This window comes from Annulohypoxylon truncatum (genome assembly GCF_022578515.1).
Source record: "Annulohypoxylon truncatum strain CBS 140777 unplaced genomic scaffold F4807scaffold_9, whole genome shotgun sequence".
Classification (NCBI taxonomy): Eukaryota; Fungi; Ascomycota; class Sordariomycetes; order Xylariales; family Hypoxylaceae; genus Annulohypoxylon; species Annulohypoxylon truncatum.
The window spans coordinates 100488-123241 of record NW_025953795.1 but is presented as its reverse complement, the minus strand read 5'-3'; the positions used below and the strand labels follow the sequence as shown (position 1 = coordinate 123241).

The 22754-nt window shown below is 48.2% G+C and overlaps 9 protein-coding genes across 9 annotated transcripts; 4 read left to right on the top strand and 5 right to left on the bottom strand.

Moving 5' to 3' along the window:
* Nucleotides 1–440: 440 nt before the first annotated feature.
* On the bottom strand, nt 441–1910 carry F4807DRAFT_391332 (ADP-ribosylation factor 6). Its single transcript, XM_047995903.1, has 3 exons — nt 1175–1910; nt 845–1087; nt 441–779 (listed from the first exon to the last, which is right to left on the bottom strand). Exons 1-3 carry the CDS (start codon nt 1422–1424, stop codon nt 616–618), a joined length of 657 nt encoding a protein of 218 aa, XP_047856012.1. The 5' UTR covers nt 1425–1910; the 3' UTR covers nt 441–615.
* Nucleotides 1911–1966: 56 nt separating this feature from the next.
* Nucleotides 1967–4328, bottom strand: F4807DRAFT_391348 (mannose-6-phosphate isomerase). Its single transcript, XM_047995904.1, has 4 exons — nt 3942–4328; nt 2433–3874; nt 2284–2360; nt 1967–2207 (listed from the first exon to the last, which is right to left on the bottom strand). The coding sequence occupies exons 1-2, from the start codon at nt 4089–4091 to the stop codon at nt 2657–2659; spliced, it is 1368 nt and encodes a 455-aa protein (XP_047856011.1). The 5' UTR covers nt 4092–4328; the 3' UTR covers nt 1967–2207; nt 2284–2360; nt 2433–2656.
* Nucleotides 4329–4853: 525 nt separating this feature from the next.
* On the top strand, nt 4854–6803 carry F4807DRAFT_391229 (SGF29 tudor-like domain-containing protein). The gene is made up of 3 exons (XM_047995901.1): nt 4854–4857; nt 5132–5470; nt 5558–6803. Exons 2-3 carry the CDS (start codon nt 5275–5277, stop codon nt 6355–6357), a joined length of 996 nt encoding a protein of 331 aa, XP_047856010.1. The 5' UTR covers nt 4854–4857; nt 5132–5274; the 3' UTR covers nt 6358–6803.
* Nucleotides 6804–8275: 1472 nt separating this feature from the next.
* Nucleotides 8276–9192, top strand: F4807DRAFT_391127 (uncharacterized protein). The gene has a single exon (XM_047995900.1). It carries the CDS (start codon nt 8373–8375, stop codon nt 8901–8903), a length of 531 nt encoding a protein of 176 aa, XP_047856009.1. The 5' UTR covers nt 8276–8372; the 3' UTR covers nt 8904–9192.
* On the bottom strand, nt 9126–10252 carry F4807DRAFT_391116 (putative 40S ribosomal protein S24). Its single transcript, XM_047995899.1, has 3 exons — nt 9942–10252; nt 9520–9767; nt 9126–9427 (listed from the first exon to the last, which is right to left on the bottom strand). Exons 1-3 carry the CDS (start codon nt 10022–10024, stop codon nt 9348–9350), a joined length of 411 nt encoding a protein of 136 aa, XP_047856008.1. The 5' UTR covers nt 10025–10252; the 3' UTR covers nt 9126–9347.
* Nucleotides 10253–10506: 254 nt separating this feature from the next.
* Nucleotides 10507–13497, top strand: F4807DRAFT_472948 (putative methyltransferase-domain-containing protein; the record flags this gene model as incomplete). Its single annotated transcript, XM_048003056.1, has 5 exons — nt 10507–10758; nt 10855–11642; nt 12079–12236; nt 12290–12432; nt 12490–13497. The coding sequence occupies 5 exons, from the start codon at nt 10507–10509 to the stop codon at nt 12763–12765; spliced, it is 1617 nt and encodes a 538-aa protein (XP_047856007.1). The 3' UTR covers nt 12766–13497.
* Nucleotides 12550–16903, bottom strand: F4807DRAFT_472944 (uncharacterized protein; the record flags this gene model as incomplete). Its single annotated transcript, XM_048003055.1, has 5 exons — nt 12550–14761; nt 14810–15454; nt 15508–15859; nt 15935–16496; nt 16560–16903. The coding sequence occupies 5 exons, from the start codon at nt 16901–16903 to the stop codon at nt 13167–13169; spliced, it is 3498 nt and encodes a 1165-aa protein (XP_047856006.1). The 3' UTR covers nt 12550–13166.
* A 623-nt stretch (nt 16904–17526) lies between these two features.
* On the top strand, nt 17527–18563 carry F4807DRAFT_417814 (uncharacterized protein). Its single transcript, XM_047997273.1, has 2 exons — nt 17527–18388; nt 18439–18563. The coding sequence occupies exon 1, from the start codon at nt 17545–17547 to the stop codon at nt 18313–18315; it is 771 nt and encodes a 256-aa protein (XP_047856005.1). The 5' UTR covers nt 17527–17544; the 3' UTR covers nt 18316–18388; nt 18439–18563.
* A 929-nt stretch (nt 18564–19492) lies between these two features.
* On the bottom strand, nt 19493–21205 carry F4807DRAFT_450718 (uncharacterized protein; the record flags this gene model as incomplete). Its single annotated transcript, XM_048000159.1, has 1 exon — nt 19493–21205. One exon carries the CDS (start codon nt 21203–21205, stop codon nt 19493–19495), a length of 1713 nt encoding a protein of 570 aa, XP_047856004.1.
* Nucleotides 21206–22754: the final 1549 nt, after the last annotated feature.

The following is a 22754-nucleotide window of genomic DNA, read 5'->3' as shown; positions in this document are numbered from 1 at the left end:
CCAAGAGACAAAAAAGCAAAACATTGGATTGGATATGCGTAGGGAAAAGGGGAGGGGGGCTGGACTTCAATATCGAGGGGCCCTGGGTATATCCACTTTCGCTTCACCAGCTATCGTTGCCCGATCGAGTCCGCGTATATGGACGTATTGACTATGGCAATCTATTGCAGCCCGTACTTCGTTCACCTCCTTATCCCTCTCCCCCTTTTTACTTCCTTCGCACGGGGCAACTGACAAGACTAAAGATTTGGGGGGCTGACATATAGGAGTATGTGGTGGAAAACCGCTGGACTTCTATCGCGTGGCTGCCCCCCATAACCACACGACCCCCCTAATAGTAAAAGCTCAACTCGCACCACACATTGGACCCCCAACGCAGACAAGTCCCTTTATTTTATCGTATCGTGCCGAAAGGATCTCAAATCCGAACCAAATTTTTCTTCGTATTATTAAGAGCCGTAACAGACTATGTGCGAGTCGAACAGACGAATTGCGGCTCGACCACCAAATTGACCCACGCTCGCGCTCACGCCCCCGTTGGCTCTTCGCGACGCAGTTATTCTAAATCAAACAGCAAACAAGGGTATCAAGGGAACAGCAGAGAATTAAGAAGGCCTACTTCTTGGGGGGTGTAGGGGGAACCTTGACATTGTTCGATAGCCATGCCAGACCTTCGAGCAGACCCTCTCCCGACATGGCACAGCTGGGAGCCACGTTCCAGATCTTGTCCTTCAAAGCGGGGAGTTGTAGAGCATCGGTTACTTCCTGGGGACTCATAGCTGCGGAAAGTGTTAGCAATGCTCTCTTATTCCTCCTAGCGCGGTGGAGACTGGTCGAAACATACCATCCTTGATATCCTGCTTGTTCGCGAATACCAATAGCAAGCTGTCCTTCATCTCCCTGTCGTTGATAATGCGGTGTAGTTCTTGTTTGGCCTCGGCCATTCGTGCGCGGTCAGAAGAGTCGACGACGAAGATGAGACCTTGGGTTCCTATTTGCATGTTGACATCAGTGTTTATACTTTTCGTGATTGTTAAATAGCTAGGTGAGTATGCCGTGTTGCCGTGTTCGTGCGCCCACCGTTCGTCTACCGATCCATCCGCAAGTCAACTCCATGGAAGACCTCGCCCACGAACTGGCACGGCGATTAGTGAAAGAACGATTTGCTACTCACCGCTAAAATAATGTCTCCATAAAGGTCGGATCTTGTCTTGACCACCAACATCCCAGACGTTGAACTTGACATTCTTGTATGTGACCGTTTCGACGTTGAAGCCGACTGTAGGAATAGTAGTGACGTCCTGGCCGAGCTTCAGCTTGTACAGAATCGTGGTCTTGCCGGCGGCGTCGAGACCCAACATCAGCAATCGCATTTCCTTAGATCCGAAGATCTTGCCCATCATCTTGGATAGTTGGCCCCCCATCTTGATATTGGTAGTTGGTTGGTTGCGGTTAGGGGAGATTCTGCAAAGGTCGATCGGAATAGGTGAGTTATTCTAGGAAGTCGGGTCACGTCGTGCACTTAGGTCCCAAGTGGATATTATATCGCCGGGGTGATTGTCATGAAAGTCTGGAGGGAGGGAGGGTGGTAGGTAGAGCGGTGATTTGCAAAGCCCAACGCGTAACTATTGGCTACCGCAATTTCTTGTAAACGTAACTAGAGCCGCCGCGTTTTTGGTGTAGTGTGTGGTCGAAGGAAATCGTGAGATATATTTGCAGTACCGACGCAAAAGGGTGTTGCAGTGCTCCGTTGTGAGGATGAATAAAAATAGATAAAAACTACAATTTCCGAGATTGACACATGCAACGACGAATGAGTGGAAGAAGAATAGGGAGATTAAAAAAAAAAGAGTGAGTAAGAACAAGGGGAGGAAAAAATAGTTCGTCGTGTCGATTTCCAAATTAGAAGTTTAATGAAACATTAAAAATACGCCAGGACCCTCATCAAATGTTTCAATCTCCGCTACTCCCAGGCGGGTACAAAAACCATTACAGTGACCGCAGCACCTAAAGCTGCTACATGTAAGGGCTCACACGCGCTACAGTATCACGCTAGGAAACGCGCTGGGTGCCCAATAAGGTTAGACGGCCGGTTTCCCCTGACGGGTAGACAGGTACCTGTAAAAAGGCTGATAAGCGGGTAAGCACGGAGAATAAACGCTTAGGCCATTTCGATCAATCTCCTATCAAGCAATCATCGCAATCATCTTAAAAAGGGGGGCACATAGATCTATCTATATCAACTTACCTACGTATATGTGTATACCTTAGGCGGGTACCTACTTCTAAAAGGGACACCAGTTCGTAATGTAAACAGTCAGGTTTCTAATCTTGTCTAGGACGTAGCTAGAGCTGAAGGACTAGATGAATTGTCAGACAACACTAGGTAGTTCAAAGGAATATTGTAGATCAACTGTCAACTACCTACCTACCCCAGGTATTTTTAGGATATCTCGATGACGCAAAGCATCTAGGGTAAGGAGAATTAAGTGTAATTTTTCCAGGCCCAGTAGGCTCAAATCAGTCGTGGCCGTCCATAATACTTCGCCATTAAGTACAATAAGATTTGCACCTCCTTTTTGTTTGAAGCAAACCTCATAAGGATATTCCCAGACGCAATCCCTGGCTCGACCGACATTCTCTTGCGTAGCTTTGGTTATAGCGACGCGCCGTTACTGTGATCTTCAACCTCGCAGAACGCCTTGAAGGTCGTAAACGAATCATCCGGACCACCTTCAGATTCTAGTACCAACTCCGCGGTGGCGCCAACAAAGAAGACATATCCTTCCTTGATTTCCTCCGTCTTAGGCCCAACCGTGATCTTACCCTTGCCCCCGGTACAGATGACGATGCTTGGTCCATCGAGAGGGTCGAAAGTAGCTTTCGATTTATCACCGTTGAGGACCGTTCTGATGACACTGAACTCGTCGATCGGCGGATCATACAGAGTTGCATCCGAGCCAGAGCTGTAAGCGGTACGGTTGAGCACGACGTATGGGTACTCAGTCGGCTCCATCTTCTGCTCCTCGATAGGGGCATAGTTGTAAGTGAGCAGATCAACTAAGGTCTGGACATCCTTGAACTTTGGCGTAAATCCTGCTCGAACGACATTGTCACTTGCTGCCATACACTCAATGATATCTCCCGATACGTAGGCGTGGATGTCATCTGCCTTAAGGAAGAGAGCTTCACCGGGAGAAAGCTTGACGAAGTTAAGGAAGAATAGGACGAAGAGGCCAATGTCATCAGGGAATTGCTTGTTCAACCGAGCCACTAACTCAGATAGGACAGCTCCGCTAGTCGACTCAACTCCACCATCCGCGAATTCGGCTCCTTTACTCTCGGCGTCTGAAACTAGCGCTTTAGAAGCCGAGGCCACGTCTTCCTGGGAAGAGTTCATGAGAGCGGCAAAGGCAGACTGTAGCGCTCTCTTATTTTGCGTTTTGGATTCAGATGAATCATCACTCTCCTGGCCTCGAACCGTGGCGATGAAAGCTTTTGCAGCATCTTCACCCACTAATTGTCGCAGAGCGGGCACCGATGATAGAAAATGAGCAATTTCGGCGAGCGGGCGGAATCCACATAGACCTTCGAAATCAGTTATGGCAATGGCCATCTCGGGTTTGTGGTTGTCGTCGGGGTAGTTTCTTGGATCTCTGGCATGCAATTGCTCGGCAAGCTTCTTGTTGGGATGGGCTTGAATGGAGAGGGCTTTGTTTATGGAAAGCACCTTGAAGAGGAAGGGTAGCTTGGTGCCATATCTCGCCCTCACTGACGGTGCTAGAAGCATCTGATTCTCCTCAACCAAGTCAAGTAGGGTCCGGCCAGACTGGAGGTCTTTGGACGGATTCGAAGGATGCGTGCCCATCCATAACTGTCAACACAAAGTCCCTCAATATTAGCGATCAGACTGCTTAGATCTCAAGCAGTAACAGACGCACCTCGGCGTATGGCTTGTCTGACTGGATGCTCAAAGTATCTGAGGGCGTTGCTGCGGCAAACTTTGCTGCAGCAGAATCAGATCCAATCTTGCCCCAGTCATAGGAGTTCACTCCACATTGGAGTCTTATCAAAGGGACGGGCAACACCATTCTTGATGAAGTTTCGAAAGCTGCGCTCGGTATGTAGAATTCTTCGATTGAGTCGTGGTCGTGTTTGGGATATGACTCCGTATGGTATTAACTCCACAAATATAGGTATAGGTAGTAGATACCGAATTTAGGAGAAATACAAATTTACTCTACTTGTACGTACTCTCTATCGTGTTGTAGTTTCGTCGTGGACATATGAAAGCATCGAATTAAAGAGGTGAGCAAATCAAATCTTACATAATGTAACGAAATGTTAAAAGCTCAAGATGCGGGGCGTTACTACCCCGCCAAGCTACCGACATTCCATCATAGCCCCACATGAAATCTTCAAAGTTCAATCTGGCAGTCTGACTGCTTAGGTAATCACAAATGACCCCTGAGGTTTCACAGACCACTTTCAAGCCACAGTTGACGGACTGAACTTCAATTGGCGCCACTGAGCATCATAAACAACGTTCATGAGAGGAATCACTCGCTTTTAGGGTTAAGATGATTACACTGTCATCGATTAGAGAAAACATTAGATACGCCATGAAGCCTTTGCTCTCGGGCCTTTCCAATGCTTTTAAATCATCCTTGCTATTATAAAAGGCGACCTTGTCGTGGCTTCCCATTTACTTATGGTACATATCATTCATAATCGCTTTGGTTATACCTGCCTTCTTTTTTAGAATATCGGCTTCAGCCTTCACCCTTCATCGCTCTTTCCATCGCCAAGTGACTTCAAGTCGTCGCCACCTCTCCTCCCCCTTGGCCCAATTAATTAGTAGGTAATTCATTCCTAGCCCAATCTTCCCTGCAATTTGTTTACCTTATAGTAAGAAATTCATCTTTTTCTTTTCTTTTCAACACACGTTTTCAAGGTAGATACATATCTAGATATATACGTGCATATAGCTCGGGTATACTGTTTGGAAAAACAACGAACTGCATTCATTGTCTATTCACTTTCCAGTACCGTCTCTTCACTGCCACCAAGATGGGGACTGACAAGAAGACTAAGAGAAACTTGAAGAGGCTTACCAATTCACTTGGTCCAGCCTGGGATCCTCCGATTAGATCTCGCAGGGCCTCAGGGAGTACAACACCTGCTAGAGACCTATCTGAGCCTGTTGATCCTACAGAATCCAAGCCTAGAAATACACCTACTGCTTCCAATATAAAAAAGGACAGCCCGGCCGAGATGTCTTCCAGAGGAAGCCAACGCAGGGGCCCAAATCGCAACAGCGAGATCGGCGAACATGGAGAGGAGTTAGGAATGTGGAAGGATGTTAAGGAAAAGGTCCCCGGCGTCGCTGAGACGTTCAACGAGAGTAGTCAAAATGTCATAGACATTCGCAATCAAGAAAAGCTCATGGCAGAGAAAAAGGATAACGGCAGTAAGTTCTGTTTTTGCTTTCACTTTATTCGTCTTTCATTATGTACTAGATGTTTACCTTGATATTGATTATAATTAACTGTGTCAGCTCTCACGGCCGAGGATCATAATGAACTTGACAGGCTCTGCCGTAAGGGAGTAAAGCTTAATGAATTGGCCAGCCAAAACATCATGGAAACGATAGAAAAGCTCAAGGTATTGCGTGCCGTGCAGAAGGCCAAGGAGGATCAGCAGGAAGCAAACACTTCCCGAGCAGCTGCTCAGCGGGCCAAGGAATCGGCAGCCGCTGCGTCCTCCTTATACGACTTTGACGGAGCCGGCGACTCCCCTGTTCCATCCCCCAACCCTGCTTTACCTCGTCGCATGGGTGGCGGTAGCAAGGGTGACCGTGACTCGGTACCGCCTCGACTAGACCGCTCTACTCCGGCAGCTAAGGCGGGTAGTGCCGAGCCGCAGTCCGGATCGGCATCCAGTACTAGTCGGTCTAAGCAGACATTTGCCAAGGACGACGAGGTAGCATTCAAACCGAAGCCGCAGAATAATGAACAGACGGACTGGATACTAGGCATAGTCCAAGATGTACGCGGTGATGGGAAGTCAAGACGGTACAGGGTTCTCGATGCCGATGTCGACGAGAATGGCCACCAGAAGGATTTCCGCACCAGTGCCAGCAGCATGATCCTTATACCCAAGGAGGGAACTATCTTGCCACCCTTGGAAACAGGCAAGACGGTGTTGGCACTCTACCCAAATACGACAACGTTCTACAAAGCCGAGGTTATGGGTATGGACGGCGATGGAAAAGTTAACCTAAAATTCGAGGGGGAGGAGAGCAGCAATACGATGCAAGCTGTCACCCGTCGACATGTAGTGGAGTATCGAGGTTGAATGACACAAGTTTTGTTCGGCTAGTTGGAATGTTAGACGGTCGGGACAAGCCATGATTTGAAGTTTTTGGCTTGAGTTGGCTATATGAGACCTAGAAGGTCCTGAGCTCTGTTTGAGAACAGCGCGTGGAGTACAATTTTTATTCCGAGATCTACTCGACTAACGGTACAATAATTGCAGAATTACCTATCCTACACAAGGCACGGTTATAACATGCCGCTTAATGGAAGAAATATCATTATTGCCTCCAAGAAATGTTGGCATTTTGTTGTTGCCCCTTTGCCTCTAGCATTTGATTTGAAAGGGAGGTAAATAGAGATTATTGACCAAAAAAATATACTTGAATGATGCATCATTTCATTTATACAGACCTTCCAATTGGAAAATCCACGATGCTTTACATTCCCACTTTTCGACTCTACCCGGTAATTATGGAGGGAACCACCATTTGTGGATGGGTTAAGAGAGTTCCAATTTCACCCAGATGCAATGTTTGACATAGAAATCATACCAGCAAAACCTTTGAATGCTATCCAGGTATTAGTTTCCAACAGATCTAGTGATCCTTAACCCCCTAAACTACCCTATCTACCTAGATTCACAGTCGTAAGATAGAAGAGCAGCACTCAAGTCACAATCTGATGAGAAGAAAACACGATTCATCCAACGGATTGAATAGCTGAAATTGATTTTTGCCTTGTGTGACAACTCTGTGTTTTAGCCTTATTCACTGTTCTTCTAATGCTTCGGAGAGTTATATTTAAGAGTAAAGGGATAGTAGGATATGTTTGACGTTCAGCTGACCAGCCGTAATATGGTGGGTTTAGTTGACGTCGAACGTGGCAGCAGTCCTTCACGTACAGATTTCCGTCGCTAAGTGCAGTGACTTAGATGGATGCGTGGGTATGCTGGTTGGCCCCTCTATTACCAGAAAGAATGCCAAGTCACATCCAACACTCACTCCAACAGACCAGACCCAATAAGTCGACAGCAAGAGCGAAATCTACAAAATCTTGGAAGTTCCATAGGGCTTCTATCTTGTTTTATCTGCATCACACCCGGATCTTACGTAGGTCTCAGGGCGACCTGAGTCGCTGGATCTGGAATATTCCCTACAGCCATCTGGGGAGGGGAAGAGGGGGGAGCACTCGTTAGCCATGACCCTGCATACGCGACGCACCAATCACATCTCTCGGATCCGTCAAATGCAGCTCACAGCTGCGACAGAAGACACCTCCGTCGGTCAGGTTCTCCTTCGTCATGGCCGAATAGGTAGCCTGCCATTTGCCAGTTTGGTAACTCAGCTCTGACAACAACGAGGATACGGGTTTGCTGTCTTCCTGTCTACCTACCTAGTATCTACCTAAGGTAGAAATCTTTATAAGCCTTTGGTTCTTTTGCCAAGAAAAGGGAGTCATTTCTCGCCAGGGATCAGCAGGTGAAATGACTTGCAAACGGATGCGGGAAATCTGATGGATCTTATTCGGGGCTTGTGGGAAAGACGATGCGTCGTCCAATAGCTGCCAGATACTACTTCTAAGGACATCTTCCTTTTCGTCAGTATGCATGCGTTGGTACTTTTATTCACGTACAGGATACCTAGTTGTCTGCATCACGCCCGGCGGAGGGAACCGGTTTATGGGACAGATGAGCGTGATATGCCTAAGGCCTTATTAGCTGAGAACTCCGTGGAATTGATTGCGGAAGTTATTAGAGCATATCTAAATTGTTCTTATTTCTTTTTTGCGCCTCTATTTGGCTCTGATCTAAGATTCCCTCCTGTTTGCCGTTCCGTGACAGCCTTGACGTTTTCACGATAATCTCTATTCCACTTAGGTGTTTAATTATATACCTCGATGAGCTGGCCTCAATAATATATTACTCTCATTCGGCCGTATAATATACATATCTTAACTTCGCCCTCTACCACTTGGATACCAGCTACGACCTTGGGCTGTACGAGAAATCGCCTACCATTATTAAATCCATAATACGGCACTACAAAACCCGCCGCGATGCTGGCAATCATCATTCTAACCACCCTACTGAGCCTTGCGGAGGCCAGCTTCAAAACACCAAGAACCGCGCTCCCTCCGAGCCCGAGCTTGTCATCCGCAATATCCGCGTCGGCAGTAGAATCATCTATTCCCACAATAGCAACAAGCAGCATAACTCAGTCCCAACCCGTTGAATCAAGTTCTTGTGCCCCGCAGCTGAAGAGCTCTGCTGCTGTCTCGACTCGGTGCTCCGCTCTACTATCTGACGCGCCTACGTCTATATCGACTGCCAGCACGGGCAGCCCCGAAATAACGCCGTCACCTGAACTCGATCCGCCAGGGGCCAACTTCCACGAGATGGGTGCCAAGTACGTCCAGACTACATATTGGAGTTGCGTAACTTTCCCTCTGGAAACACATTGCGGTTGGCACCAGCCCATATTGGATGCCAAAGCAGGTGGGATACGATGTGATGGTAGTGGACAGGCAGCTTTGCGCGCGGGTATCGTGGCAGGTGTCGTCGCAGGTGGATTGGCGCTTGGAATCTAGCGTCTGAGCAGAGCGCCTCTGCTTATTTGGTTTCGTTCTTTTGGGTAGATACCCCGGATGACCTGAGAGATGATGTGATGATTTATGATAAGCTTGCGCCATACGGGACATTAGATACCTGGGGAGATTGAGGCGTCTTGGAGTTAGTGAAGGGAAGTGTTATATGAATATATCGTCAGTGAATAAATAACACGCCAATAGGTCACTTATGAAGAAGAATCTCAAATCGTGATTGCCATATCAACTCCTTGATTTATGCTATCGTGGGGAAATCATCAAATTCATTCCGACACGCCTCGAGGAAAAGTTCCTAAAACCGTATCTCGACTAGTAGTAGGAAGCAGGATGCAGAGAGATGCATTTTCGCATGTAATGCACAGAGCCAGTGCCAAAGCCGAGCCGAACCCACTCCGCGAAGACCGTAAAAACCCATAAGCCCACCGTTTATTTCTCCTTCTTCGCCTTGGCACCCTTGACCTTGGCCGTACCGCGTAGGGTCTTCTGGCGGTTCTTGCGTTGCTTGCCTGTATTTCACCGTGTTAGTTCCAACGATTCCTCCAAAATAGCTAGCTATACCATGGATAAAAAAGCCAGATATGAATGGAGGAAAACGTACGCTGCTGTCGGGATGCTCGCTCGCGCTTGGTGGCCAAACCGACACGGACAAGTCGGTACTGGGGTTCGAACTTCTTCATGGCCTCGGGGGAATCGTAGACGAGGGCGAAACCGGTCGTCTTGCCGCCACCGAATTGTGTTCGTAGACCGAAGACAGAGACCTGGTCCTTCTGAGCCTTGTACATGGTGGAGAGCTTGTCGCGGAGCTGGTCCTTGGAGATGTTGGGTCGGCCGGGATGGAGGATGTCACTATATTAGGGAAATATCCATCATTAGCTAACCAACCCATTTTTGCAATTTGATTTTTCTCCGTTTTGTATCTTCATGTTTATCGTGATTGAGGATAGATGCGATACCGTGCGACACGATAAACAATTTAGGTAAGATGCGAAAAGAGGGATCAGGCGAAGGGTTTAAACGTACACGACCATCTGCTTGCGACCGAGGAGGGGGTTGCGAATGAACTTGCGAGTTCGCAAGGTAACGGGAGTTTCGGAGTCAGCCATGTTGATGGTTGACGATTGACGAGGATCGAAATGAACTGTCTGGAGGGAAGAGGTTGGCGTTGAGACAGAACTTCTCGATGTTGTCGTATTGATTTCGATGAAAGTGGAAAAATCCTTGGAGTGGTAAAATTCGTTAGTCGAAAGTGGGTTTGTGTGATTGGGGCTAAGAATTCACTGGTCCGTGCTTTCACCAGAGTTCAGTAGCATTGATGAATGTGCACAAGAAAGTGCTAGGCGAGGTTAAAACCCTAAGAAATTTGAATTCGATAAGCTTGATGCTGATAAGAAAACAGTACTTTGTACTATGTACCAGCTACTACACTAGCCACACTAGATGTTGGAATCCACATGCCTCTTGTATCTTATTACTTCCAGGGTTCCTCTCACCATTCAAACTTCACCAACATCAACAGTTGGATCCGAACCTAAATGACTTGTTACATCTTAAAAAAGACTTCTCAGACTATTTTTCGGCCAACATTATGGATTTAGAACAAGCTGGATTAAAAAAACAAACTATCGATCGCTTCTGTCGCCAATACCTACAATTAGAACGAGATCTTGACTACCCTTCATCCATACTCTTACGAGAGGCCGATGTACAAGATACTCTCTACAATCAAATTTTTGCGGATGGAGCTCTTGATTATTCTCCTCCCCCAAGATATCAACTAAGAGTACTGAAGGAACTCATGTCCAAGATTGAAGCTAGCATCGAGGATTGGGATAGCCATGTAAGGGGCAACATTCCTCGCTGATGTGAATATTATTCATGTTACGGGGAACTTTCTTTTGCCATGTAGCCATGGCTGATTCCTACTTTTTCTCAGGGAATTTCCGATGACTTGATGTCCTCCCTCTCTAATCTCCTTGCTCTTTCACTTCCATCAGAAATGACTGCTGCGCAGCAAAAGTCATACGTAACCTACACCCCCTCATTGCTTGATATATCAAGTATAGGTAGTCATCATAGTTTTCCCTCGCCTCAGATCACATTGCTAGAGTCGCGGAACCTTATCTCTGCCTCGGGGACGACTGGTTTACGGACTTGGGAAGCAGCTCTTCATCTTGGACAGTTCCTCACTACTAACCCTTCTATCATCCGCGACAAGACGGTTCTAGAGTTAGGGGCAGGTACTGGATACTTGTCAATTCTTTGTGCCAAATTCATGGCTCCTACCATGGTCATCGCCTCGGACGGTTCTGACGATGTAGTGGCAAATCTTCCGGAGAACTTTTTTCTAAACGGGCTTCAAGAGTCAGGGGTGGTCCGAGCTATGGATGTCAAGTGGGGACACGCTCTTGTAGGGACGGAAGATGAGCATTGGAACGGCGGCATACCAATTGACGTCGTCCTCGCTGCCGACGTCACCTACGATAAAAGCATAATCCCCGCTCTCATCGGCACTCTAGAGGAACTGGTGGGGATGTTCCCGCAAATTGCAATTTACATCGCTGCTACCGAAAGGAATCGAGAGACCTTCAACGTCTTCCTAGATGTTTGTAAGGAGAGGCATCTCAACGTCGAGGAGATTAATTATGAACTTCCACGCAGAGAGGATCAACATGGCCCATTTTACAGCGATCAGGTCCCAATTAGGATATGCAGAATATTAAAGTGATAGAGGCTCCTCATATCTTATACCATTACTCGCCTTGCTCTATACTTTGCGCCCTTGTTGCATTCACTCTCAGCACTACTTCATCGCGAGTTGTCTCCTCAGGAGGAATAGATCATCAGTTTGCTTAGCTTTTGGACGAAATGAAACAGTGGATATTGTATGCTGTGGTCAGTTGTTGAGTCGCACGAAGTCCCCTTTGGTAAGGCTCCCCGCGTCCGTCCGTCCCACGTGTACAACACAGCACGACGTACAAACAATATCCCACGGTATTAAGATGCTTCTATGAGATGTTAAAATTCTAAACTGACATAGAAACTTTGTTTCATCTTCCTTCGTTCCCGATCACCTCACCCTCCAATGAAGATACCGCTCAAAACCCAGCTCATCAGTCATGTTATCCAGAACAACATGCTTGCTATTAACCCTAGCTAGAAGCTGCTGTGCCGTGGTAAAATTCACAACAGATCGATGGGAGATTCAGGAAGGAAAAGGATTGGTCCTCACATGGACTGATGCTATCGGCGTGGTTGACATCGACTTGGCGAAGGTAACAGCTGAGGGGCTATTACGGCCCAACGGAATCGCGAAAGGTTTGGGCGTCCATATATAGACCTATATTGTCACCCACTCATGAGAACTTTAGACTATTCAGGCAACAGTACATTCGCTTGGACACCAACTGTCGACCTCACCCCGGGTGATTATGTCTTCCGCATCAGAGACCAATGGAGTGCCGATGAGTCGCCAAGGCTAGCATTCTCTACTCTCTCTGCCCGCTCTCCACAGGTACGATTATGAACTTTAAAGTGCGAGAACATCTCCGCTGATCAGGGCGTATCGCAGAATAACGTATCCCAGGACACTAGCAACGCTAGTAACGGTAACGGCAGCGGTGACGATGGCATCGGACCTAGTACTGCAGCTGGAATAGGGGTTGGCTCTACTCTCGGAGGAATCGTACTGCTGGCCCTAGTTGCTTTCCTGGTCTATCGCGGGCGGCAGAGCAAGACTAGGTTAGGAGACCAAGAGGATGGCGAACACGGCGCGGGAAAGCAGAAACAGAAGGGGCCCCAACTTGACATCTATGGGAGCCAAACACAGGGCTTAGTCGGTAGCTAGGGTTTCCAAATGGCAGTTTCGTAAGTACGTATGCGTCAAATTTGGAAGAATTGCCATAACATCCACCGTGAACACAGAAGAGGCTGTTGCCTCTATACATGGAAAGAGAGCTAGACTTAAAGCCGATATGAAGTACCTAAGAAGTCCATGGGAAGGAACATTCTTTAGCTTACAGAGACGATGATATGGTTATAATAATGCGGGTGTGCTTATAATTAGGTAATTGTAAATACCTAGAACCGTCGAATGAGAAAATCAAGGCATCACCTTCAGGTACAGTACATGCCATCTTTGCAGGAATGAATAGGTACCTATATAAGCATGATTTCCCCCAAAACAAGTCAATATCTAGTTAAGGTACAATCTAAGCCTCATACACCGTAGGTATCTTTCAGCAGAAACTAGTATCCTCGCCGAAAACGGTTGACCAGTCTCTTCATCTTTTCCGTGGTTCGCTGCTCAAGTGATCGGCTGGAACATTCTTCAAGGATTGCTGTATCCAAGCCGGCGCTTCGCAACTTGACTAGATGGCGATTCCATTGCTTCCTTGTACTGCTTCTAGTGATACCGCCACGCTCGATGAGTAGTAGGGAGGTGGCATACTTCACCAACAGCCAGCTCTCGTCAGATTTACCAGGGTCCCCATGCGGTATTCGAAAATCCGAAATTATATGGTCTAAGGGGGTATTACCCAAAGAGTCGGTCTCATTGACTTCAGCTCCACGATCTAATATGCAACGGGCGAATTCCGGCGTTCTCGCTTCATGCAAAATCTTCACACGATGTGGGCGGAATTGGCGGAAGATACGAGGTCGATTATCGAAAATTTCGAAAGAAGGTTGGAACCATATGTCTGCATCTTGGCAATGTGCGATTGCCGTTGGAACTTTTTCGTCGATGTACTCGTATAAAGAAAATTCCTCTGAATAATAAAGGAGTTTCATTGCCGCCATGATTTCTCCTATATGTTTGACGGCATAGCCGTTTTCGAAAACGAAGCGCAACAGAGAAAGTTGCCTTGGCGCATGTGTAATAGAGTATGGTCTTACCGATACCAACTCCTCTTTCGTGTTTCTGAAAACGTCGGGCTCAGCACGTAGCGTATCCTCTAGATATAGCCCCAGGTTTAAAGAAACGGCTAGGGATAATGGTCCTTTCACATGGTCATGAATGTGTTTATGGTAGTAGTTGTCGTAGGCTTCTTTCGGAATACTGTCGATGAAGCCCTTGAGGCTGTTCCCCGTCGTCGCCTCATGGAGAGATATATGTCGAAGGCTGCAAGGATTTATCTGCCCTTCGGCAAAGTAATATTTAACTAGGAAGGTATGGCCATTTTCCTTAATTCGTCTATCTCTAGGATTCAAGATGGCTAAAATTGTCTGCTTAAAATCCCGGCTGCGGACAAATTCTCTCACGGTTTGGTGTATGAATTGTACCACGAATGGACCTCTTTTATTCTTGATTATCTCGACCAGATTGCCTGTGGTGGTTACTATCCTGTCTTTTCTTTTCGCGTCCAGTTTATAGGGCTCTTCAATATGTTTTTTCTTGTTGGGCTTCTCTCCATGCCATAATCTTTTTAGCATATTCTTTTCTGGGTTTACTCTGCGTGGATCCACAACGCTGCGACAGCCTTCGTAGCTTGATTTCTTAGAGCATTCAATTATATCAATTATATCAATTGGGCCAAGAGATCTATCAGTCTTTGACAGCACCTCGAATATCACATATGCATTCCAACGAAGGTTCTCCGGTATGCGACGGAGGGTTCTGACATAGTAATCTTGTAGGTCAGAGGGGATCGAGTTGAGGGAGCTTTCAAGCTCATCGGTGTTTTTTTGGGCGGCTTCGTTCATCAACTCATGCAACGCTAGCTTGACCCAGAGAAAAACGCCGTTTGCTCTGTCAATCACCTTTGGAATGATAGGGCTCAATGTGATAGAGGGCTCTTCGCCTCTCGAATAAACCATGCCCCAGCAGTAGTTCTCAATGTCGTCTTTTGTATAATCCTAGAGTTGTATCGACGAGACATTTTTGAATTGACGTGTGAATTCTTCCCAGGGGCGGCTAGAGAATAGCACCTTCAATTTGGTGCGGGAATTGGCCGTCATACTTATCATATCCTGCAGAAAACGACAGATGAAGTCAGGATTCATATCATGCTCATCCAAGGCGTCAAGAAGGACGAATATCTTCAAATCTAGAACGGTTTGATGAAGGATTTGGCGGAGGCAATTTTCCAATATATTAAGGGTCCAAGGATTGTCTTGTTCTCGCCGCGGTGGAAGTTGTCTGAGAAGCCCTTCTATGAGCTCCGCGCCAGCCCTTCCACATTGCTGGATTTGGCCGATGATTTGGTGAAGAATGCTTCTTAACAGCCCTTCAAAAGACTTCTGTAGCAACGTTCCCCTGTCATGGAAGAAGAACATAGCAGATATTCTGAAAGCTCCAGATGAGAGCTCATGAAGGTGTTCTAAAGTACGTTTATCTTCGGCAATGAACTTCATCAGTGTCGACTTTCCAGACCCCGGCTTTCCATGGATCCAGAAGAAATTATTTCCATCCTCAAGCCACGTTGCGAAAGGGGTTTTCTCGACATCGAAGACCCATTCATATGTATGTTCATAGTTCTTGTCGATTGTATGAAAGCGAGAACCTTGATTAAAGAATTCTAGTGATTCCATCAGATCTATTCTCAGTCAATGTCAGTTAGAGTATAAGGAAGGCCGAAGGTCATCTTACCCTTGATTGACCAACTCCGAGTGTGATGGGCTGTGGAAGCACGGGGTTCATCATGCCCCATTAGCCTATTATTTTCTATGGTCCCATGTGACTCTAAAGTTGGATTTGGTACTTCAGCCCTTGTCCTAACGCTACTATTTGACCTGGAACTGTCCTGGCATAGCTCTCTCAACTTGTCCTTCACAATACGAAGATTTGGGTTATCTGCTCCGAACTTGGCCATCTCCGAGTGGTTCTCGTTGATGGGAAAGGTAAATGGTGGCTTTGAACCATATCGGTTGTGTGTCGCCGACTCCTTCGAAACTAAGATTTCTTCTGGACCTTCCCTTGTAAAAGATCCATCTGCTGTCTTCTATAAATGGCTACGTATTAGTAAAATGATAGATATCTACACACTAGGTGAGGAAGGTTACGTGGTATAGCTCACCATAACAGTTGGCGACGTCTTAGTCTCATAACCCCAGTAGATGCGTATGTCTCTAACTAGGGACAGGCCGGAGAACTTATCATCAAGTTCTTGTAGATATTCCGAACCGCTCGATAAATCATGAACCATCTGCTCGTTGACCTGATTCTTGACCATGGCGAGAAGATGTGAAGTAGACATGCCTTGGCTAGGAACACCAAAGAATATACCTCCTTTAAAAAGCCCAAGGATGTGTGCAGCCAGCTCATCGCTGTCTGCTAAGAAAGTAAACATTTCCTTTAGGACAATACCACCTAGGCTATGGGCCAAGAAAATCAATGGCTTTGCACTGGGAAGAGCCCAGCCGGAGGATTTGATGTGGTCGATGAGAGATACCGCTAGATCCTGGATGGACTGGAAAGAAGTACTCCCTGCGAGAGTGGTATCATATCCATATATGCTGATTCTTGTTTCGGGTATGGCGCGCGGTAGTTCATCTCGTAGCCACATGAAGCTTTTGTCCCTCCCTTTTGGTTGCCATGAACCGAACGGGTGACTTGCCAGGCCCGAAATGGCAATACAGCTTGATTTGGTTCATATATTAACATGAAGTTCGCTAAACCAAGGAAATTCCACAAGTACTTACTTGAATTCATGTTTCGCTTCTTCAACATCATTGAGAGGTGTCATCCCTCTAAAATGAGTGTCAAGAACCAAAGGTCTTTCAAACCCAAGAACCTTTAGGTCCCATGTGTCTTGTTCTTTCTGCGTTTCTATGAGAGCTGGAAGTCTCTTGAACACCAAAGTCCCCACTTTGGTTGGCGATGTCACCCATGGTTCTGGATCTGTGGCCAGAGACTGAATTTGTATATCATCGCGCGAGACATCTCCGAATTCTCGGCTGAGAAATTCAGCAGCTGTCCCAGGATGCAGATGAGCCGGGCATCCTCTCAACCGATAGACCAGAGGCCTCGGTGAATTGGAAGCCATTTCCGGCAATTACATGATGGGTTTGATATAGAACGGACTGTGAGGGAATGAATAGTATCTAGAGGCTGAACGTGATGGAAGAGAAATGAGAAAAGACAGAAGGCTGGAGGGGTTTTCAATTTGTGGCTGGCTGGACCCCAGCTCATGCAGTGGGATATTTTTGAAGTCACCCTGGCCTATCAGTGCCATCCAGCGCTTAGAAATACCTTCCTACAATGCGACGAATCGGCGTCGTATAAGAACAAGAAATCTGCCTTGCTACAATGTATTGACCGCCTTTAGAACTGCGCGTTTTGCTCAGTGACAACTCATTAAACCACCGATCTATATCTACCTAGGTAATCATAACGCTAATTCCAAAAAAAAAAAAAAAAAAAAAAAAAAAAACCGCCATGAACCAACCCGCCAAACCAGCCCCCCTCGACCCGCCCTTCCCGCCAAGCCAGAGCCTCGTCGACCTCCCCGCGATAACGCACCCGGCCGCCATCCGCTCCGCGACGGCGACGCTGCTGCTCCCCTCGCAAGACCTCGCCGGCTACCTCGCGCACGAGCTCGGCACCGCGCGCCTCTCGCGGCTGCGCGCGTACCTCTGGCTCGCGGGCCTGCCCGTGCCCGCGCGCCCGCTGCACCGCCAGCGCCTCATGAACCGCGCCGTCGTCGTCACCGAGCGCGCCGACGAGCACCTCGTCTGGCACGAGCACCGCATCTTCGTCAAGCCGCTGCCGGCCTTCCTGCTGAGCCACGGCTTCTGGACCGCGCACCTGTGCGGTGGCGGCGGTAACGGGCGCGACGGCGCGGGCCTGCACGCCTCCGCCCGCGGCATGCTGCTGAGCTACGCCTGGCTCGTCGCGCACCCGAGCGACTTCGCCATCGCGTCCGACCTGCGCTTATTGCCCGCGGGGATAACCTGGGAGCGCTGGACGGCGTTCGCCGCCTGCGTGCTGGCCTCGCTGGACCTGCGCGCCATGGACGACGTCGACCCGCGGTACCGGTACGGCGAGCTGCGGCTCAGCCGGCTGGACATGCTGACGCGGTGGCCGCTGGTCGCGGCGGAGTCGTGGTCGACGCGGACCTTCGTAGACGGGTACATGAGCAGCAGCACCTGGTACACGGCCTTCTTCGAGCGCCACTTCGGCTGGCTGCTCGTCGGCTTCGTGTACGTGAGCGTGGTGCTGTCCGCGCTGCAGGTAGGTCTCGCGACGGACTTGCTGAGCCAAAACAGCGAATTTCAGAATCTCGGCCTCGGGGTCACCGTCGCCGGGCTCGTGGCGCTGTGTCTAGCGCTGGGTTCTATCGTGATAGTTTGGTTTGTTCTGTTCTGGTACCATGTGACATCGACGATTATGTTTGACAGGAGGATACGCTTGGAGAGGAAAAGGAGCGCACAGGAGAAAACGAAAGACACCTCTTAAACCTTGACTGTTTTCAGTGATTCGGCTACTGGCCTTCGATATCGATTTGTCGAAACCAATTAAATGAGTAATTGTAAGCCAATTTTGCGATAACCCTTCTTTATCTAGATCTAACAGACAGAGAGTGCCCCGCAATACGGATCATAAGCGGTTTCTTGAGAAGATCCATCAAAGTTGAAAGCTGTATAACTATCTACCTAGGAAATCGCTTACATACGTATACAGAGCCAAATCATGGGAAGTAGATGGTTAGCCATAGACCTTAAGTTTGAAACGGGATTGGTTATGCCCTATTGTATATATATAAACTAAGTATACTTACTGCTGCCATTTTACAGTCTCATTTTATACGCTCTAGCAGGATAACATAAGTACGTTATAGTCATAAAGAATGACATAACAATTGTCTCCCTAGCCATGTGTCAGACACATCTAATGTTACCTACGTACTAGACTACAGGAATAAGACTAACATAAGAAGGATTACGGGCATTGTACCTGATTCACAACTCATAAATACTAATTTAGATTACAATGGCTGGTTTAAACACGTGATATCACAGCAAGAGCAAGAGCAAGATAAGGTACAGACTTGGCATTCAATTATCATTGTGCCATTGGATCACTACCTAGGTACTTAAGAGTTGGAAGAGTACCTCTATCAACGTAGACGCCCCAACCGCGGAGCTGAGCTCTTAGCCCACAAGCTTAGGAGGGAATCGCATCCACAAGGGTCGTCAGTGAGATGCTTCCTCAGCGAGGTTCCCTCCAAACACAACGCATTTAGAAATGAATAAAATGTGCGGTTTGTGAGAGAGAATGACGTGAAGTATAAACAGCAAACGAATCCCAACCATGGGGTTTATTTTCTCTCCAAGCCGCTCTATCCCCTCGAAGAAGTGTATTGCCGGATGCTGGTTGGGGGTCCTTGGTATTGCAAACGAAAATCAACGTATCGGAATGCCGCCAGCCCCCTAATCCAGTCTCCGGTGCCGTCCAAAAAAAATCAAATCGCGAAAAGAAATGGCCATTCTGATCTCCAGTCAAGTCCCGTCCATTCGTACGTAATCTCTGCTCGGAGGGATCTACCACTCCGTCGCAATAGTCGTGAAGAGACAGAGACGTTCGGAGCATGCGATCATTATTGCGTGAAAAAGAAATTGGGGCCGATTATGTCTTAAGCCACCACGACGCCACCTTTGCGCTTCTCGGCGCTAGTGAGGACGAGCATAGGCGCTTTCCTCTGTCCGTCGATCGACTCGGTCTTGCCTGGTCGTTGAGAACCATTCTTGAACACGCTCGCAAAGCTACCTTCACCCTCACCGCCGCTAGACAGGCTATCGACACTCTTGCGCGACTTCTGACGCGAGCCCGGTCGATCGGAGCCAATAGCTCCCCAGCTGCCACTGGTGGAAGTCCTGGAACTAGCCAGACTCGGTTCCGCGTCGCCGGAGAGGCTGCCCGAGCCACTACGTCCAGAATCAGACTCGTTATCGGTCAAGGGGCTACCTACTTCCTCGGCGCACTCAGATACGGGGCTCATGCTTCCGCAGCTACTACCCGTACCCTTACGTCTAACCATACCAGCCTTCACCAAGTTGTGGACAGCAGAGCGGCGAGTTCGCGCCGCAAAGTTCTTGCTACCCTCATGCTTGGCAGTGGGCTTCGCCCTAAGTTCATCCAGCGCTGGAGGACCACGAGGCTGCCGAATCGGATGCTCGCCAGCCCGACCCTGACCGGGACCATAACCACCATTAGTCATGGGCGTCAACGGGAAAGAGGCGGTCTTTGGACCAGCTGACTTCGGTGCTTCGTCCGTCGATAGAGACAATCCCTTATTGACACCCGCCAGAGACGATGACTTCTTATGACCTCGACGGAAAGCGTTAGCAGATGGTGGCGGAAGAGGCGTGGGCTCTGCCGTCAACTCTACTTTCTTCGGGGGCGAGGTGGTCCGGAACGTAGGCGGGGTGTTCTCGGCAGGCGGCGGCGAAACTTGCACACGAGGCGTGCTGTTGCTGGGCTGATGGCGGTTATAACCCTGGGGGGTGCCAGGAGTTCGCTCAACGTAGTTGTTGCTGGCGTTGGCGTTGCTCATCTGGCCGACACCCTGATCAATGTAGTACACCTGCTGGCCAGACGCGGGGTCGAAGTAGGTGTACAGATTTTGCTGAGTGGGAATAGATGTGGCCATCGACTGCTGAAGGTTCTTGAGTTGCTGTTGTTGATGATACAAGTTCTGCAGAGCCATCTGCTGCTGTAGTACGGACTGCCCGCTGAGGCTCATGTTCTGAAACTGCTGGGCAGCAGCCTGAACACTGAGCAACTGCTGCTGTAGTCGTTGCTGCTGCTGGGCCAAATACATATTGGTGGCTACCAACTGAGCATACAGGGAAGGGTCCATCTGATCCTGAACCTGTTCGTCAAGATGAAGCTCGGGAGGTGCCAAAATCTGCTCAGCAGTGTACTGCTGGTGGCTCATGTTCATCATCTGATTGTAACCTTGCTGCTGCTGCGGCTGATGTTGCTGCTGCTGCTGGGACGATAGGCGAGGAAGAGAAGTCTTGGGTCCGGCGTACATGTTCTCTTGGTTGCCGTACATGTTTCCGGCGACGCTATTCCTGCCATGCACATGAGAAGGTGGGACAGCAGAAGTGGGGGAAGCGGCAGCGAAAGAAGTTGCCGTAGCTGATTTCGGGGCCGTTCTGAGGCCTGCAAGCAGGTGAGATCGACTGGTTCGCGGGGTTGGAACACCGTTATCCTTGTGTTCAGAAGCAGCCTTGATGGCTTCGAAGGACAGAGGCTTGATGTTCTGGCCACCGCCACGACGCGAAGCTAGTCCTCCGGTGGGCATGCCCAATCCAGTAGAACCGAAACCGTTGTGCGCCATTTGAGCGAGACCGCCGGTGTCCATTGCTCAAATTAATGGGTGAAAACTATGATCTATCGATTGAAAACCTGCCAATGGCGAAGTCGAGGCAGAAGATTCAAATGCGAACGACGGCGTGGGAGCGATTAGAATAGAAATCTAATAAGGAACGGATGATTGCCGCTAGAATAATAGGGCGATCAAAGGGATATTACAACAAAAGTAGATTGGTGATAATAATAGTGAGCCGAGAAGGTCGTGATTAATGCAAAGGTATAGTTGGTACTGTCGGAGTTGACGATTGCGTAGTGTGGCCAGACAATCGGCGCAACGGCTAACGATGTAGCAATTGGAAGAATGTCGTATCAAACGCGTGTTTGCCGGCAGGATCCAACAAAACCAAGAAGGCAGTTTTGTCGATGCTGATGATAGAAAGTTGTGAACAAGAAACAGAAGAGGGCGCGAGTAGATGTAGTTGTCGTCGTACTTATTTTACTCCTGGGGCGATATTAAAATATTCCGTAGTCGTGTCCGAATGAGCGACAGACGTAGCCAATGATGGGAAACTGCGTAATGAGGTCCTGGAAGAACGAGGACTAGCAAGAGCGAGACTCGATGATTGGAAGTGAGGTTTCCAAATCGATACTGGTCAAAGAAAAGGTTAAGAAACTAAAGGCTGATGCAAATGACGATGTGGAAAGACCGCGATGTCGAAATCACACAGGGATGAGATAGAAGGGCTATTAGAGACCAAGGCTTCCTTCTTTGTTTCTCCTGACTCGTCCGAGAGCGGCTTAATCGGGCAAGACGGGAATCCTGATGCTGATAAATTGGCAGTGTCGACTTGTGTTACTTTGCTTTGTTCCTGTTCCTTAGGTGGATGTCCCCGGCAAGTACCTCGGGATAGTTGACAGTTCCTTGTTTGCCAGTGGTTCCGATGAAAGAATCGAGAGCGAGGGGATGTCTGATGCAAACCACTCTTACTTGTCAAGCTCTTGATAGTTTCTTTTCCCTACTTCTCCTGAACGTGCGGTATGCAGCTCCTCGGTATCGGGTTGACGTAGTTGGGAGGGGACGCGAAATTATTGGGTCAGTCAAGTATAGGGTATACGTAAAAGCGATGCGAATCGAAAATGGCGAAAAAATACGTTGATAATTTGTACAATGATTAAGAAGTCGATGGAGTCGATTGAGTCTTCCGGCTTTTCTATTCTCTTTTTGTTTTTCTTGTCTTTTTCCTATTTCCCTGGTCCTGCTGTGAAAAAAATGCTGTGTTGGATTGACGATAGTGGCGAATTGTCTTCTTCTCGAGAGAACGCGGTGCTGCTGCAAGCTGCAACTTTGTTTTTTGGGCTTCTGATGAAACGACGAAGGACAAGCCAACGACGGTATGGACTAATTGATTTTTTGGCGCGCGCACACAAAAAAAGAACCTCGAGGAGGATTAGGAACCAACTGGCAGAGAGGGAGAATAAAGGAAGGGCGATTTGCGATCGAGGGGGGAAGAAGGAGGGGGAGGAGGAAGAAAGAGAAGATGGACAAAAAAAGTTGAGAGATGGAGAGAGAAATG